Source organism: Fusarium proliferatum, assembly GCF_900067095.1.
Source record: "Fusarium proliferatum ET1 genome assembly, contig: FPRO_scaffold004, whole genome shotgun sequence".
In the NCBI taxonomy this organism is placed as follows: Eukaryota; Fungi; Ascomycota; class Sordariomycetes; order Hypocreales; family Nectriaceae; genus Fusarium; species Fusarium proliferatum.
The window spans coordinates 3,550,571-3,565,668 of NW_022194793.1; the positions used below are offsets into that span (position 1 = coordinate 3,550,571).

The following is a 15,098-nucleotide window of genomic DNA, read 5'->3' on the forward strand; positions in this document are numbered from 1 at the left end:
AAGCTCAGCGTAGCCGAACCGAGCTCAATCTTAGTTGACTTGGCACGCTTATCTACTCACTCTACCTGCAGATCAACGACTTCAACCGTGACACTCTCCTGCGCCAAGGCAAACACGCCGATAACGGGGCCTACAAAGTCTGGGCCGGTCATATCGAGCGTATCAAGCGTCGCAACATGCTCCCAGTCTGTACCGGCTGAGTAAAATACCCGATATTCCTTCTCAGTGTACTCAAAGCGGAATTGGATGGTGTCAACATCCCTGTCCACCGCGCGCAGTTCCGTCTTCTTAAGATCCTTGGCGTTATTGACGAATTCGTAAACTACCGCTCTTTCGGCGGTGTCGTAAAAGACCCGCAAGTAACGGTGTTCATCTTTATAAACTGCCAGTCCAGTCTTGACCTTGGAAGATGTATTGATCTTGAATGTAGCGCTGCTTTGGCCTGCGTGCAGACGCTGTCGCTTACCCACAAAACTGGGTGATTCCTGTGGATGCGACAGATCGATGGGCGATGATGTTACACTGATCGTCTTGCTTCCGCTGTCAATCTTGTAGTTCTCCAAAACTGGGTCTCGGATGTACAGCAAATCCACGCCCTCCACAGCCGTCAATCCCTGCTCTGCGCTTGCACTGGCGAGCCGGGATGTGTTAATTTCAGCCTCGACGGATTCAAGACGGAGCCAATCATCGGTCCACTTTGCGGGCGTGAGATGTGACTCTCGTCCCATGTTGTATCTTCCATCTTTATCTCTGCGGACTCCGAGAAGGACGCCCCACCATTGACCGTTCTCATCTTCAAAGGCATCGCAGTGGCCTGTGTGACGAATGTACATGTCTTTGCTTGCCGGGACTAAGATTGGATTCTCGGGGCATGGCTCGTAAGGACCCCAGACATCGCGGGATCTAGCCATGGTGATCATGTGGTCCTCGTGGGTTCCTCCCTCTGAAATCATGAGGCAGTACCAGCCATTTCGCTTGTAAATATGCGGTCCCTCTGGGTAAACGCCACCCGTACCCTCCCAGAGGATCTTCTCTTCAGACAACTTCTTGCCCGTCGCGATATCAATCTCAAACTGGGCGATTCTGGTGTATGGGCCAGGCGACTTGGAGCCCTGGATATACGTCTTTCCATCATCGTCAAACAAGATGCTGGGATCAATGCCGTCAAAGTCATACCAGATCAAGTCGTTCCATTGGCCTGACCAGATATCTTTCGTGGTAGCAATAAAGTTTTGCAGAGCATACCGCGTATCCTCCGTCGCTCTTACAACGTTCGTGCAAACAACGTAGAAAGTACCATTATTATAGCGGATTGTTGGTGCAAAAAGGCCACCAGTCGCTAGCATTACTTCTCCAACATCTGGCATACGGTTGACTTCGGTGTCTGACCGTTCCAGAATAACCTGTCCCGGTCTGCTGATAACATTTCCTACACCAGTCAGCAACAGTCCTCACAATGAGATATGGACCACCTACCGATTTGCTTCCACGACACAAGATTCTTGGATGCGTAAACGGGAATACCCGGGAACATGTGAAAAGTCGAGTTGACAAGAAAGTACCACTCGCCAACCTTGACGATGGACGGATCGGGCGAGAAGCCAGGGATGATGGGGTTGGAGGGGGACATTGTGGTTGTCTCTGATTTGTTTTGTGCAAGCTTGACCTTTTCGAGATGGCAGTTGGTATCGGCAGCTGAGTTGATACTTATGTTCCCGCACATCTTGGGCAAATGCATGTTGGTGATATCCGGCTGGGCTGAATGTATTTATCCGCCCAATCGGGTGACGTTGTATTGAGGGGACGGAGGTCGAGGGAAGTAGTCTCATCGACCCATTGGAGACAACGCGTGTGTTGTTGTACGATAGTGCCCTACCTTGCTGAACAGCTGGTGCGGGGTGATGGTATCATATTATTTTATCAGCAACAGGGTGTGTTTCATGGTTGCTGAGATATGATGTCTCTTGGCAGACGCGGTGGCTTGAGCTGGAGATTATTTTAGCCTACCCTGTATCTACTATCCCGGTATATTCGGCGTGTGTGAACACAAACCCTTGTCGCTAGCGTTTATTACTCACTGAAACTAAAGTATTTCTCTAGTTACCTTATGGTGCTCTACTTGGCCAGTTATAGTAAGATACAGTTTATAAGCAACTCTTGGTTCTTTTTCAATTTCTCAATGTATGCAACATGTATTGTCAGGCAATTTGAGGGACAGTTTGGTGGTCACGTCATTTACGCAAGACCACATTATATGTTGCGCAAAGCCACTAGGCTATAGTACCTAAAGATAAAGACCTCCATTATCATACAACAGTGACTTTGCAGGCTATATTTTATACAATATCATATATCTTTCGCTACAGGTTAAGCAGTTCTTCGAAATAGCTGATCTGCCGGGAAAACCATGGCTCAGATTAATAGGACCGTGCGTATCTTAGCTTGGCTTCCCTTATCTGAGGTAGCCAATTTAAGTTAATCTTTTAAGGTCTCTTAAGCCTTATTTATTTACTCACTTGGTGCAAACAAGCTGCTCGTCATATAATCATATTCCGTTAGATTCAGAGTGGCCCATCTTTAAAATATTGCTTATTATGCCTTTCATCGAAGCACATATTTCCACTTCATCCATCGATTTTGACTTGGAAGCGGAACATCACCATGGCATCACTATTGATCTTTTCCTCCAACACAATCGCCCAATCACGTTCCCTATTAAAGATATCCGTCTTTTCGAATCCCCTATGAATGAAGGTGGTCTGACCTTCACTGACACCGAGACTGGCACCGAGGCTCGTCGAAATATAATCTCTATCCCTGGGCCCGGTCACCAAGGGTCTTTGCGAGAGGACAACAAAGGGTGCTTCCTTACACTACATCCTGGACAGAAACATACTAAGAACGGATATATATCGCGCATAGAAAGTGGAGTTGGAAGCATTGAACTCCCTGAGAATAGCACTGTAGAAGAATACAAGGAGGCAATTGCAAAGCAGCCCAAGGTTTGGAAATGGTGGAGTGCGGAGAATCTCGAGAATGGTCATACTTATCGAGTTGGGATTGATAAGGCATCTACTATAAAGGAATGGTTTGAAGGGAGCATGGAAGAGCTCCTTTGTAAGCCGTTGGCTGAGCGGACAGATGAAAAGATGAAGAAAGAGCCGATTGTGATCAATGTAACTCAGCCAGCTGAGTTCACTATGAAGAGGCCTGATTCCGATGGGAGTTTAGACTGGCCTTAGGCTTCCTTTGATAGTATCTTTTACTAGTTCACCCTCATACTCACACCTACTGTCTCTCGTTCATCTTTCTGTTAGTCCTAGTCAGAGTCTTCATTGTTTTAGCAGACCTCGTTTCTCCACATGAGTAGATTAAAAAAGTAAATTTGGCATGACGGAAGCTCATTAAATATAAATGAGGCTTTAATATCCTCATTCTACGACTGGAAAGTAATCTGGAGCTTTCCGACCCTGCCGACGTAGCCCATACAATCAACATAGATGGTAGACCAAGCCCCATCAACTGTCGACACCTGGCGTGCAGCTCTATCTGAGCTTGGGCGATACCAAAGAACGAGCTTGACAAAAAGGCAGAGGTCAAATCCTCGGGGCTTGAGAGCTCATGCTTGTTATAGACTGTGAGTCAATCGGGTGATGTTGGCCTCATTCATGTTAGCAACGATCTGGGTGAAAGAACGTCAGTCTCCATCCTTGCGGCTTGCAAAGAAAATAGAATCTATTGCTAATTATACCACCGGGTCAGACACTGCTTGATCTATTTGTTTTGCCATTTCTCAGGTGGCTTATTGCTTATTCCAGGCACAAAGTCCCTTTTCATCAACGACCTTGTTAGCTCACTGGGGCTGAGATACCCCTGCCCGTAGACCATCTCAACTGCGTTAGATGCGCGTTAGATGCAAGGTACACATCATCAGCCCCCACACACTGACGGATTCAATCCCTCTAGACTTTGATAGCCTCTGAAACCATTGGCATTAGCGCGGCGCCAACGAGTAATTCGCGTCCAGCCAACACCACCTTCGGAGCGTTTTTGACAATTTGACAGCGGGCATTAAAAAGGAGGCGCCACGCCCAAATACCGTTGAACCGGTTTTGCGTTCTGCAACCTTACATTCGTTTACCTGCGCTGTCTCAGTCGCTGCCACTCGTTTAATCAATCGCAAAAATGGTTCGCTATTCTATCCTCGCTGTGGCTCTCGCCATCCTTGGAGTCGAAGCTGGCCCCTGCCGACCCACGACCGTGACGACCGTTGCTGAGGCTTCTTCGACAATCGCTTCCGACACGACTGTTACGAGCTTGGCTACCACTGCAACGACTGCCCTTGTGGAGACTACTTCTACGGCCTTGGAGGGGACCACTTCTACTGCCGTCGCTGAGACCACGACGACCACCGAAGCGCCCGCCTGCGTCGAAACCCAGGTCGTTGTCAATCCCGGCTTCGATGACAGCGCCAGCAGTAAATCACCTTGGTTCGGCGACGGCTCGATCATCACTGACGGCGCCAATTCCGCCCCCAATGCCATGTAATTATCACTACCTCTCTGCATCTCGCCTGCGCTAACAGCACTCCAGCTCTTTCGTCTTCTCAAATGGCGGCGGCAGCGCCCAGATTTCCCAGACTCTGACCAATCTCGACGGCACCTACCGACTATCATACAACTGGGGCGTCTTCTCCGGCGTCAATGTCGGCGCTGGCTTCTCGTGCAGCATCGCTCCCCAGGTCGGAGACGATACACTCATGCCTATTTATCCCGACGGCTACACCGGTTGGACTTCCGAGAGCAAGACCTGGTCAAGTGGAAGCAACGCTGTTGCTCAGGCTGACCTGTCGCTTGTCTTGCAGTGCTCCGGGGAGTATGATCAGCTTACGATCAATGTTGATGACATCACATTCACAAAGCTCTGCGGTCCTCAAGCTAGTTAAGAGCTGTGCCAGGCCCACCAGCCAAGGACGTTATAGATGATGAACATTATGTCACATATTAATTACTCGCGCGAGGATCTAACTCTACGCATTATATATTCCTTTCGTTTTTAGACGGAGTGATGCGTCTAGATGAGCTACTACTTATATATACCATATTAATGAATGACATGAATCCATGTAACCACTGGTTCAGACCATTAGGTCCCAAATAAGATCCTGGAAAAGAACAAAAGATTATATAAATCTCTCCGTGATACGGACCTACAGGGACTTGTCCTCCCCGTATTTACGTCATCAAGCGACTGTGAGCAGCCTGATTGAGCCGCACAGCTGACATCGTCTTACTGCCAAGACACCATGATCTCCCGCTGCAAGATCTCGATGTTTGTTTTCTTTCAGCTGTTCAAGGCCTACGTTAGTCTTATTTGCAATTTGTAAACGTAACAAATCTTATTGGGCGTGGGAGGTTGAATCCAAGAATGGTAATTAATGCTTCATCTGGTAGTTTTCTAACCGTGATATGATGAATCCTTCGTCATCTTGGAACGCCATAAGCTTACGTAGGATATCTCATGACTTGGACTTGCCGGGGAGTAAGCAATATTGTTAATCATTGTAATCCCTTCGTCCGCAGACGAGGGCTAATTAGCCGTCGGTCTTTAGAGTATCTGGCTGAGTATAAATGTAGTGAGTAGCGCATTACCTGCTATTCCCGTTTCCCAGATAGATTTCGAGTCTGAGTGAAGCTCTGAGCTAAGATGAAGACGCTTCAATATTTTACCTACACATCTCTCTTCGTGGGGGGCTCCCTCGCAGCTCGGGGAGGCCATTGTCCTCCCCTGGGCCCCGTCCTCCCTGCTCCTGTCCACCCATCCACCCATTCTTCAGTCAAGTCAGCAGTAGCTGCTATTCAAGCAAGACTTGAAGAAGAGACTGCTCCCTTTAATCTGTCTTCCATAGCAGTCGCCATAAAATCAACCTACGAAGATGACTACCTACTCGAATTCGCCAGTACGCCTCCAAAGGTTGACCCTCGTGGGGTCGAGAAAGTAGACTCCAATACAGTCTTCCGCTTGGCCAGTGTGTCAAAAGTTTTCCCAGTGCTGGCCTTGTTGAAACTCCACAAGGTTGATCTTGACGATGCTGTCACGAAATACGTCCCTGAACTTCGCGCATTGAACAAACAAGCTCGAAAGCAAGATGCTGTTTGGGCGGTTGACTGGGATCAAGTCACTATTGGTGCATTGGCGTCTCATATTGGCGGTATACCAGCTGACTGTAGGTATGTGCCTAATCAAGAATTGATATTGTGCTAATGAGTCCAGTGGCAACCGATGTCGAGCCTTACGGAGACTGGACAAGACTTGGCTTTCCGAAAGCTGACCCATCCAAAAGCCTCAACTGCTCTGGTCTCTTAGGTATCCCAGAATGTACCAAAGAAGGTAAGTTCTTTCAAATTCCTAATCGAGCAGTGCTTATGTCTATAGACTTCTTCGAACGTTTTGGCGAAAGACCCCCCGTGTACGCGCCTTACGCTGTGAACCCAGTTTACTCAAACGTTGGATTTGCCATAATGGGGTTTATCATTGAGAAGGTCAGTGGCATATCTTCGGGGGAGTTTATCAAGAAGGAAATTTGGGACCCTAATGGAATGGAGCACACATTCTACTCCAAACCCGATGACTCCTTGGGTTTCATCCCTGTGAATGATGAGTGGTGGAATGCAACTCTTGGCTATGGCGACCCGTAAGTTTTGTCAGGTACTTTTCCACTGAATGATAGGCACTGACATGCTTGACTACCAGCGCTGGAGAATACTATTCTTCGATCAATGATTTGATGGCCTTTGGAGACGCCATCCTCAAGAACAAACTTCTAAGTCCTGTTGAGACGAGGAAGTGGCTGAAGCCTGCTACGAGTACATCGTCAAGAGGCATCTTACTTGGGCATCCTTGGGAAATATTCCGAGCTGACAATGTCACCAAAGATGGTCGTCTCATTGAGTTCTACACCAAGGCTGGTGATATCACTACATATCATTCACTTTTCGTGTTAATTCCTGACTATAACCTGACCATCACGCTTCTCAACGCTGGTCCTGAAGTCAGCGGTGGTCTTCTTCAGACTCTCTTTTCAGAAATCGTCAAAGAACTCCTACCTGCTGTGGAAGAGGCTGGCAAGGATGAAGCTGCTAAGGTTTACGGTGGTACATACACTGACAACAAGACCAACTCTACTCTTACTCTCTCCCTCGATGATGAGCCTGGCTTTTCCATCACGAACTGGACAGTCAGAGGCATTGACATCGCAAGCACCTACCTCAGCATCGGGTTACCACCAACCTTTCCCACGCCTCCGGGAGAGGTACGCTTCCGCTTGTACCCCACAGGTCTCAAGAGCGATACTGAATCGTCGTGGCGAATGATGGCGACTGCTGGGTCTGCAGAGGATAACGACGAAGCAAATGCGCTGTTTGCGTGGCCTGATGGGAACTGTAATACTTGGGCATCTTTGGATCGTATTGTGTATCAGCTTCTAGCTCATGAGCATTTCGTGTTTACCGAATCTGGTAAGGGTAGTGATGGGACGGCTGAGAAGCTTGAGCTTGTTGGTTATAGAGTTGAGCTGCAGAAGGATGACTGAGATATCACAGGTCATGAGTACAGGTTGGTATCAAGCTCATGCACGGAAAGGCTAGCAGAAAGACCGGATGGCTCAGATAAAAAGTCCGTTAGTATTACAGAATTGAAGGGACGAAACTGCTTCGTATATGTATATGGATGACACTAGAAAAAGGCTAGCTGCTATAGATTGATCTCATTTTCTTTTTCATCCATTCATCGTCCTGGATGAGCTGATAAACCTTCTTTCGGTCTTGATTGCTCCTGTATTCTGCTACCACCAATGGCTTCTCCATCAAGAGGATGGATAGTCAACCTCGATATGCTGAGAAGGCACCAACGTAGCCAGCGACAAATGCGGCCAGGTCAACCCATTGAAATTAAGGTTAACAGTCTGCGAGTACTGAATCTGTGTGTAAGTCACGGGAATCGTCTTGGGACCAGTGACAGGACCAGGGGGCGTGACAGAGAATGTCGGAAGCGGAGGCGTTGTCTTGCCCTGAGCCGGTTTGTAGGCCGGCTGCAGAAGAAGAGGCTTGCCAGGCGTGTAGTCCTGGACTATGATCTCAGATTTGATGGTCTCAACCCAGAATGTAGATTCCATCTGCACAGCATCCGCATTGGGGCCCTGGCTACTAGCCCCGACAAGGAAAGCGATGTTTGCTGTGCCGCCGCCGGGTGTTGGAGCAAACTGGGTAGAGACCGTGAAAGTGTTGGTCTCCGTGATGTTGAGCTGACTGTTGATGTCGAGAAGGATCTGGATTGGGTTGTCAAGAATGGCCTGGGTGATAGTTCCTTGTTCAATGAAGAGAGTGAGATCCTGAGGTAGACGAGCCGTGTTATTAAGAGAGGCCGTTTGACTAGGCTTGACTTGGATATCGTTCGGTTTTCCAATCACAAAAGGATTGATTGGTCGCTTGCTAATTTGCGGTGGTCCCGGAGTTACGTCTGGAGGGCTACCCTGTGCGTTGATAGTAGTCCCATGAGGAATAGAGCCAAGACGGACAAGCGTGTTTCCCTCCACGGGATTATTCTTGGTCTGAGGAACATTCAACCAGAAGCCAGTCTCAGTGTGAATACCTGTCTTGGTACCATCACCTCTTCCTGTAGCAGTGTTGGTAACATCGTTCACAGTCTGGAGATACGTGACACCATTGATGATAATGTCATTCTGCTGCTCAAGACCACGATTGGGAACTTTTCCCAACGGTTGAGAGAATACGAGATCCTCTTGCGTCAGATTGAGTTCAAGAACTGAGACATTTGGGGGAGAGGGAGGGGCAGGGAGGACGGGATTGGTGAAGGTGGTAGTAGTGGGGGCGACAGAGTTTGGTCGGAAGATGTTGTTGAAGCCAGTTCCGGTCCAGGCTCCAGTGAAGCTGCTCAAGATACCCAGAGGAGGATCAGGGTCATCTCTTGGGGGAGGAGGGGTAGGATCAAAGTTGACTTCGTCGTATTGGAAGTCTACGCCGAGGTGAATACCGGCACGCGAAGATTCTTTGGTAGGAGCCATTATGCGCTCTGTGTAATTTGAAGATTGTTTGAATGTGTTGGTCGTGTTTGGGCTTCTTGGCGAGGAATATGGACTTTGTGTAGGAGACACTTACTGATCTTATACTGGCGAAGGAGTAGTTCCTTGCTAGCACTCTGCCAGTTTAGATCAATGCCAATACCATTCAATCTGCAATGAGATTTCACATGCCTTGTCGCAGACAATCTATGCTACAACGGTACAAGCTCACCTCAACAGCCAACTGAACGCAGTAAGGCTCTTCATCCGTTGCCATACCACCCAGTGGCAACGCTCACATCACAAAGACACTTTCCCTCTATACCTGACGCGGCAGAAGCACGCTAATACATTCACATATCTCAACTCGGATGATCGTCCAGTATTTACATTCAGTGGCTGACTGAAAACGGTCTCAACTTAGCCTCTTGTCCAGTAAGAACTCTCGAATTTGCAAGCTGAATTCCTGTGGCTTACCGGCATGGTACAAAAGATCTCAACTTCCCCGCAGCCAAGAATGAGGGCGGGATTCAATTCTTGCGCATGTCACTGGCCACGGCCCGTCCCGGTGAGTCTAGACTGGGCCGCGCTTTACCGCGTTGGTCTATCACATACCTGCAATGAAACGGGCTGAGTGCCCGTTTTTGCTTGCGCATATTGATGTTGGATGTGAGATGGGAGCTGAAAATATTGGAATGCAGGTTTGCATTTTGGGGTACTCAGCTGAGTGATTTGGCGGCCTGTGCGACTTCACATGTTGAAATGGCCTCTCATCAAAGCGCGGACAACAGGTATAAAGAACAGACTTCAAATCAGCTATCTTTGTGCCGCATCCCCCATGAATCCACCAGTTCAAGCTTTCTCCCCTTTCTTCTATGACTATCATCACTAAAATGGAGCCATCCTTCCAAGGCAACCAATTCTTCCCTGGCACAGCTGCCTACAAGCGTGCCAATGACATCTACGCTACCTCAACCTATGGTGTCAGTCGCGACATGAACCCCTCGGAGATCCTTCAACCCGCCAGTGTCGAGGACATCCAACAAGTTGTCAAAGCCGCTGCGAGAATGGGCAAGCCCCTTGCCATCAGATCTGGTGGTCATCAATATAGCGGTGCATCGTCAACTGGCTCCCAGGGCATCCAACTGGACTTGAAGCCTACCTTCCGTCGTCCCAACATTGATCTCAATATCCTCAGGGAAAATGGCAAAGTGTACCTAAGATCTAGTGTTAGCTGGCAACTCACCGAGATCTTTGACTTTCTCAAAGATAATGGGGTTTTCATGCCAACTGGCCAGTGCTCTACTGTCTGTCTTGGTGGACACGTTCAGACCGGCGGTTACGGCATGCTTGCACGGTCATTCGGTCTTCTTGGAGATTGGGTTCGTGAGCTTGAGATCGTTGACTATAAAGGCGATGTAGTCAAGGTCACCAAAGACTCCCATCCAGATCTATTCTACGGTTTTCTTGGTGGCAGTCCTGGCAATCTCGGTGTTCTGACACACTTTAAGATCGAAGTTCAGGATGATAAGAATCATCAGGGCTCCAAGGGTCTTTGGGTTGGTTTTCCTTACAAGGAGGAGACACTCAAGGCTTTACTCGACATTCTTGTCCAGAAGGGAGAGGATCCCAAGTTGCCTCGTGGTTACGACTTTACAGTCAATATTGTCAGCAGACAGGCTAATCTGCTTGATCTTTTCCCTGGTTCTGAGGATGAGCTTAAGCAGAAACTGCCAGATAATGTTCATGATGGAAAGGACAACATTGCTGATCTTCTCAAGTTCAAGTACGCAATGATTGTCGTTTACGCACAATGGGTCAATCTAGACGAAGAGCCATATTCGCCCGAGCTCTTCACCCAGATCAAGAACGTACCAAACGAGTTCAAGATTGTCAAGGAGGCTCCTGAAGGAACCCCAATGTCCGTCATCGCCTCCATGTGGCTGTTTGGCAGCCCCCGCGAGTTTCCCTACCCCTACGACAAGCGCACCAACAGCACCACCTCAACCAAGCTCTCCAAAACAGGCTGGTCATCTTGGTTCTCCGGCCGTATCAACGAAGTCATCAAAGACAAACACAACGGTCTCTGGGTCTCATCCCAGCTCCAAGTCTACGGCGGCGAACAATCCATGTTTCGCAGAAACGCAGATAACGGCACAGCGTACTGCTTCCGAGATGCAACCTTTGGTGGAACCTGGGATGTCTTCTATCAGGGCACGAAGGAGGCGGCTGAGAAGTGGCAGGCGGTGAATGACGAGGGTAGGGCGAAGTACTTTAGTAAGGCGGATCGACGTGTTCTCTGGGGATCGTATGGTGATTGGAACATGAAGGATGTTTGGCAGTTTTATTACGATCCAGAGACGTATAAGAAGATGCAGAAGATCAGGCAGGCGTATGATCCAAAGGGGACATTTACTGCGAATCCTTTCTGCGTGGAGGCTTTCAAGTAGGTAGTCTAACGGTTATAAGAGGCTTTATCTTTTCTTATTAATCAAGGTCGCTAAGGAACATATTTTACTTTAAATTCTTCCAAAGGTACCCTGAAATTATTTACCCGGCCTCCATTCTACAAGAGCAATTTACGTGGCCAACACACCGCATATACGCTGCAAGGTTCCTTATTTATCAATGGAAATAGCAACGGTTGGCCAAACCAGCTTCAGATTCTAGAAGTTCTGCATAACCTTAGGGGTTTAATAAGCTTATCTTGGCACGAGCTGGATGACATGAACCCTGCTAGTGAAACAATGAGACGATACGTTTTTCCACGTATACGACGTCACTGGGTCACGCAAAAGGTCAAGGTCATAATCCTTCAGGCACTTTTAGCACCCTGCAAGGCAGACTAGAGTGAAATCTCGGTTAGACTCCCGTAAGCTGAGTGCTCTGCCTCTTGTTGGAGCACATTTAGTGGGCATGATGCGATCCTTCGGGCGACTAAGCCCCACCATCGGGGCTTAGCTGTCAATCATTTATGGGAGCCAACACCAAGAGACTTGGTATTTATTCTAGTATCTGCATTATCACTCGTATTGTAGCTTCAGCATTACATCGTCGATATGTCGCCAATTTCTGAACCCCAACCAGCCGCCCAGCCCGCTGGTGCGAAGGCTTCTCTGCCTGTGCAAATGTCTCAGCCGAGATCGCAACAACCTATGAGTATGGATGCCATGTTAATTATCAGATTCGCACAAGCTGATTTACATATTGATGTAGAATTCCAAAGACCGCAAGGGCGGGCAGATCTGACAGAAAATCGCAGACGGCCTAGGGATGATATAGAGCGCGATGGGTGCTGTCGCGGCCTAAATTGCACCTCGGGCATTTATATGGTTCCGTGTGCGTGCACACTGTGCTAAGCAAATACTTTGTGCTTGGATTTGAATGGAGCGTTGAGGATAGGGCAACGATGATGAAGCTATGCGAAATGGCGTTCTAGGCTATTGTATATACTTGCAGTCTAAGCACGGGGTGCATTCACATAGACAAAGAGGCCCTAAATATGGGACTGGTCCCAATTCAAAACAACATAATATATAGCTTATGGCTTTTGTTACACGGTGCCAGTACGATAGAACTTCCTAACAACCAACTACCGTATAGTAGTCCCATTGGAACTGAGGACCAATACAGACGTCCTGATTGGTCGCATCATAAAACTGCTGCGGTACACCATCATTGCAATCGTCCTCGTTGGCATATAGATCAATTTGGCAGTTGCCCATTTCTTTAAGCCAGAACCCTCTATGAGGATTGGGAATAGTTTCACAGCCTGAGCGGGCGTGATGGCATTAGTCATAATACTACTGGGAAGTATGGATGGAGCAAGTACCTTGATTACCGTCTCCCCGAAGGTCACCGGACGGAGTCGACTCGCAGTCGCCATCACCATAAATAGTGAACTTCCAAGCATTAGCCGCTGTTGCCAGAAGCAGCAGCGTCATCTTGCGAGTGAGCATCATTCTTGCTTTGGGAAGAAGGCGGAATACGTGCTCGGATGCTGAGCAGGTCGTCCTTGTACGCCGGGTCTTTTTCAAGGCGTCTTGAACTAGCGGCGTGGAGGAGAGCTTGACGGAAGACGGGCACGTCAATCTTGTTGGGAATATCAATGATGATATCTGTTTTCCACTGGTCGCCGTAGATTAAGTAGTGGATTGGAAAGGGGACGTCGGCTGCGTGGTCGGCTTCGTACTGCTCAAAGACGATATCGCGCCAGGTCTTGTTGAGGTTTCTGGATGTCATGCTGGAGTAGAGGGAACTGTTGAAGAGCGGGATAAGCTGGATATTTATGTTGTTTTCACTCTTTTGTCTTGCCTAGACCCTCGGTTGTTATCGCTTTTTTGAGAGCCGCTTTCCAATGCTGGTTGCCGAGGGGTAGTACCAGAAGTAAATTTCAGCAGACAGTTTGAAAAAGGGAATGTCCGAGCTGACTGTCAAAGCGCAGCGCCAAGTGTAGATCAAAGATTTTGTTTTGTTGGTTATGCAAGTCGAAGCCCCAAATGTAGACACGATTGGTGGGTTGAATCAAGGAAGTTGAGGTGTCGTGTTGGTTGTTGGTTGCTGAAGGTAGATCGAGATGACCGAGTGAAAGTTGGTTGTTGCATCATGAGTAAATGCGGGGTCAGCACCATATTTCTATGCCTCAGGTTATGGAGATAAGTCATCAAGTAGAGTGAGTTGTACATAGTAAGTTAGTATGGCCCATCGGAGAATTAATTGTATATTTCGGCACTTTCCTAAGCATCTTCACCTTATGCTGGTTCCTACACAGATATGAGATATATGTTACGTAGATACTGACCAGTATCATGTGATGAAGATAGGTTGCTGCAAACGATCAGCGCAAAGAATTCTCAAAGGAGAAGTAGCCGGAGCGGCAGGAGCTGAGTTTGACAAGACACTTCCTATCAAGGTGTAAAATAGACGATCTCGGTGCAGAGTAACCGTCCGCCCGCAGCTGAAATAAATGAAACCTTGCTTGCATCTGGATCGGCAGCCTCACGCCATTTCACAGTTCGCTCTTGAATCTCTATCTCTTGCTCGTCAGGCAGTTGCCTTTGGGCCCCAAAATCGTTGTTTGGAGTGGATCGGCACCGCGCTGATCAGTCCACTTTTCGTACTCAGCCAACAGCGTGCATAACGCGAGGAATAGCGTGGTATCGGAAGACTCTGGCCAACGCAATGTCACATTCAACTGAGTATAATTAGAGCACATTGCATCTAAGCCTCAATTCACACCTAACGGCAAGACTGTAAATTGTCTTGCTTGGATGGACGTTATTAACGGAATATCCAATCTCAAAAACTGACTGACTGCTTGCCGCATTAGGCGAGGGAGTCACACGTATCTGTGATTACTTGAACTTGGATGGAATCCCAAATATGAATTGCCCAGCATCTCTCGTTGGAATTTTCACAGCAGATTTCCCAATGTCATCTGAATAGTCTATCAACCACAACATAATCTTGGCGAGTGGTATCCTTACCTTGTTTACGCCAGATCAGACCTGAGACATGCCGATTGCTGAAGGGGGCGGTTGTTGCGTTTGTGTAGAGGTAGTACGCTCAACTGCCTATGTGTATGACGAATTATGAAGTGATGTGATTCGAGGCGGGGCATCTATTGCAGGCAGAGCCTGCCTGAGCGGAGAAGATTTGGCGCTGATAAATATTGGAAGGTATAGGATACGCTTTTCTGCGTGTTGGGAATGGAAGCAGCTTACCCTCAACCTTTCTAACACTTGGCAGCTTATATCACGTAAGCTGTCCTAGAGCCCAGGCGGACGTTTGGGCTCAGAGGGATCGATAGTGGCTCCTTGCTCTTGATACTGATAGACAAAGGTGGCTCAGCCTTTCTCGTGAGAGTAAGCCTTTGTCCTTCTAACTGCAGGCAAATGCTTTACAGCCAGAAAAGCCATAACACGTCTTTGTAGAGTTTCCAAGCCAAATATTCAGAGGAATTGCAGACTGCTTCAATACCGTTATGACCCATAGCAGCTACTTGGTGCTCGGACGTAGA

General features: G+C 48.1%; 7 protein-coding genes across 7 annotated transcripts; 4 read left to right on the forward strand and 3 right to left on the reverse strand.

Moving 5' to 3' along the window:
• Positions 1-56: 56 nt before the first annotated feature.
• Positions 57-1,630, reverse strand: FPRO_05329 (uncharacterized protein; the record flags this gene model as incomplete). The annotated part of the gene is made up of 2 exons (XM_031230935.1): positions 57-1,429; positions 1,477-1,630. 2 exons carry the CDS (start codon positions 1,628-1,630, stop codon positions 57-59), a joined length of 1,527 nt encoding a protein of 508 aa, XP_031081022.1.
• A 964-nt stretch (positions 1,631-2,594) lies between these two features.
• FPRO_05330 (uncharacterized protein) lies at positions 2,595-3,242 on the forward strand (the record flags this gene model as incomplete). Its single annotated transcript, XM_031230936.1, has 1 exon — positions 2,595-3,242. One exon carries the CDS (start codon positions 2,595-2,597, stop codon positions 3,240-3,242), a length of 648 nt encoding a protein of 215 aa, XP_031081023.1.
• A 943-nt stretch (positions 3,243-4,185) lies between these two features.
• FPRO_05331 (uncharacterized protein) lies at positions 4,186-4,945 on the forward strand (the record flags this gene model as incomplete). The annotated part of the gene is made up of 2 exons (XM_031230937.1): positions 4,186-4,544; positions 4,594-4,945. 2 exons carry the CDS (start codon positions 4,186-4,188, stop codon positions 4,943-4,945), a joined length of 711 nt encoding a protein of 236 aa, XP_031081024.1.
• A 761-nt stretch (positions 4,946-5,706) lies between these two features.
• Positions 5,707-7,591, forward strand: FPRO_05332 (uncharacterized protein; the record flags this gene model as incomplete). Its single annotated transcript, XM_031230938.1, has 4 exons — positions 5,707-6,226; positions 6,274-6,390; positions 6,436-6,694; positions 6,754-7,591. The coding sequence occupies 4 exons, from the start codon at positions 5,707-5,709 to the stop codon at positions 7,589-7,591; spliced, it is 1,734 nt and encodes a 577-aa protein (XP_031081025.1).
• Positions 7,592-7,864: 273 nt separating this feature from the next.
• Positions 7,865-9,082, reverse strand: FPRO_05333 (uncharacterized protein; the record flags this gene model as incomplete). Its single annotated transcript, XM_031230940.1, has 1 exon — positions 7,865-9,082. One exon carries the CDS (start codon positions 9,080-9,082, stop codon positions 7,865-7,867), a length of 1,218 nt encoding a protein of 405 aa, XP_031081026.1.
• An 890-nt stretch (positions 9,083-9,972) lies between these two features.
• On the forward strand, positions 9,973-11,529 carry FPRO_05334 (uncharacterized protein; the record flags this gene model as incomplete). The annotated part of the gene is made up of 1 exon (XM_031230941.1): positions 9,973-11,529. One exon carries the CDS (start codon positions 9,973-9,975, stop codon positions 11,527-11,529), a length of 1,557 nt encoding a protein of 518 aa, XP_031081027.1.
• A 1,462-nt stretch (positions 11,530-12,991) lies between these two features.
• FPRO_05335 (uncharacterized protein) lies at positions 12,992-13,321 on the reverse strand (the record flags this gene model as incomplete). The annotated part of the gene is made up of 1 exon (XM_031230942.1): positions 12,992-13,321. One exon carries the CDS (start codon positions 13,319-13,321, stop codon positions 12,992-12,994), a length of 330 nt encoding a protein of 109 aa, XP_031081028.1.
• Between the last annotated feature and the right edge of the window lie 1,777 nt (positions 13,322-15,098).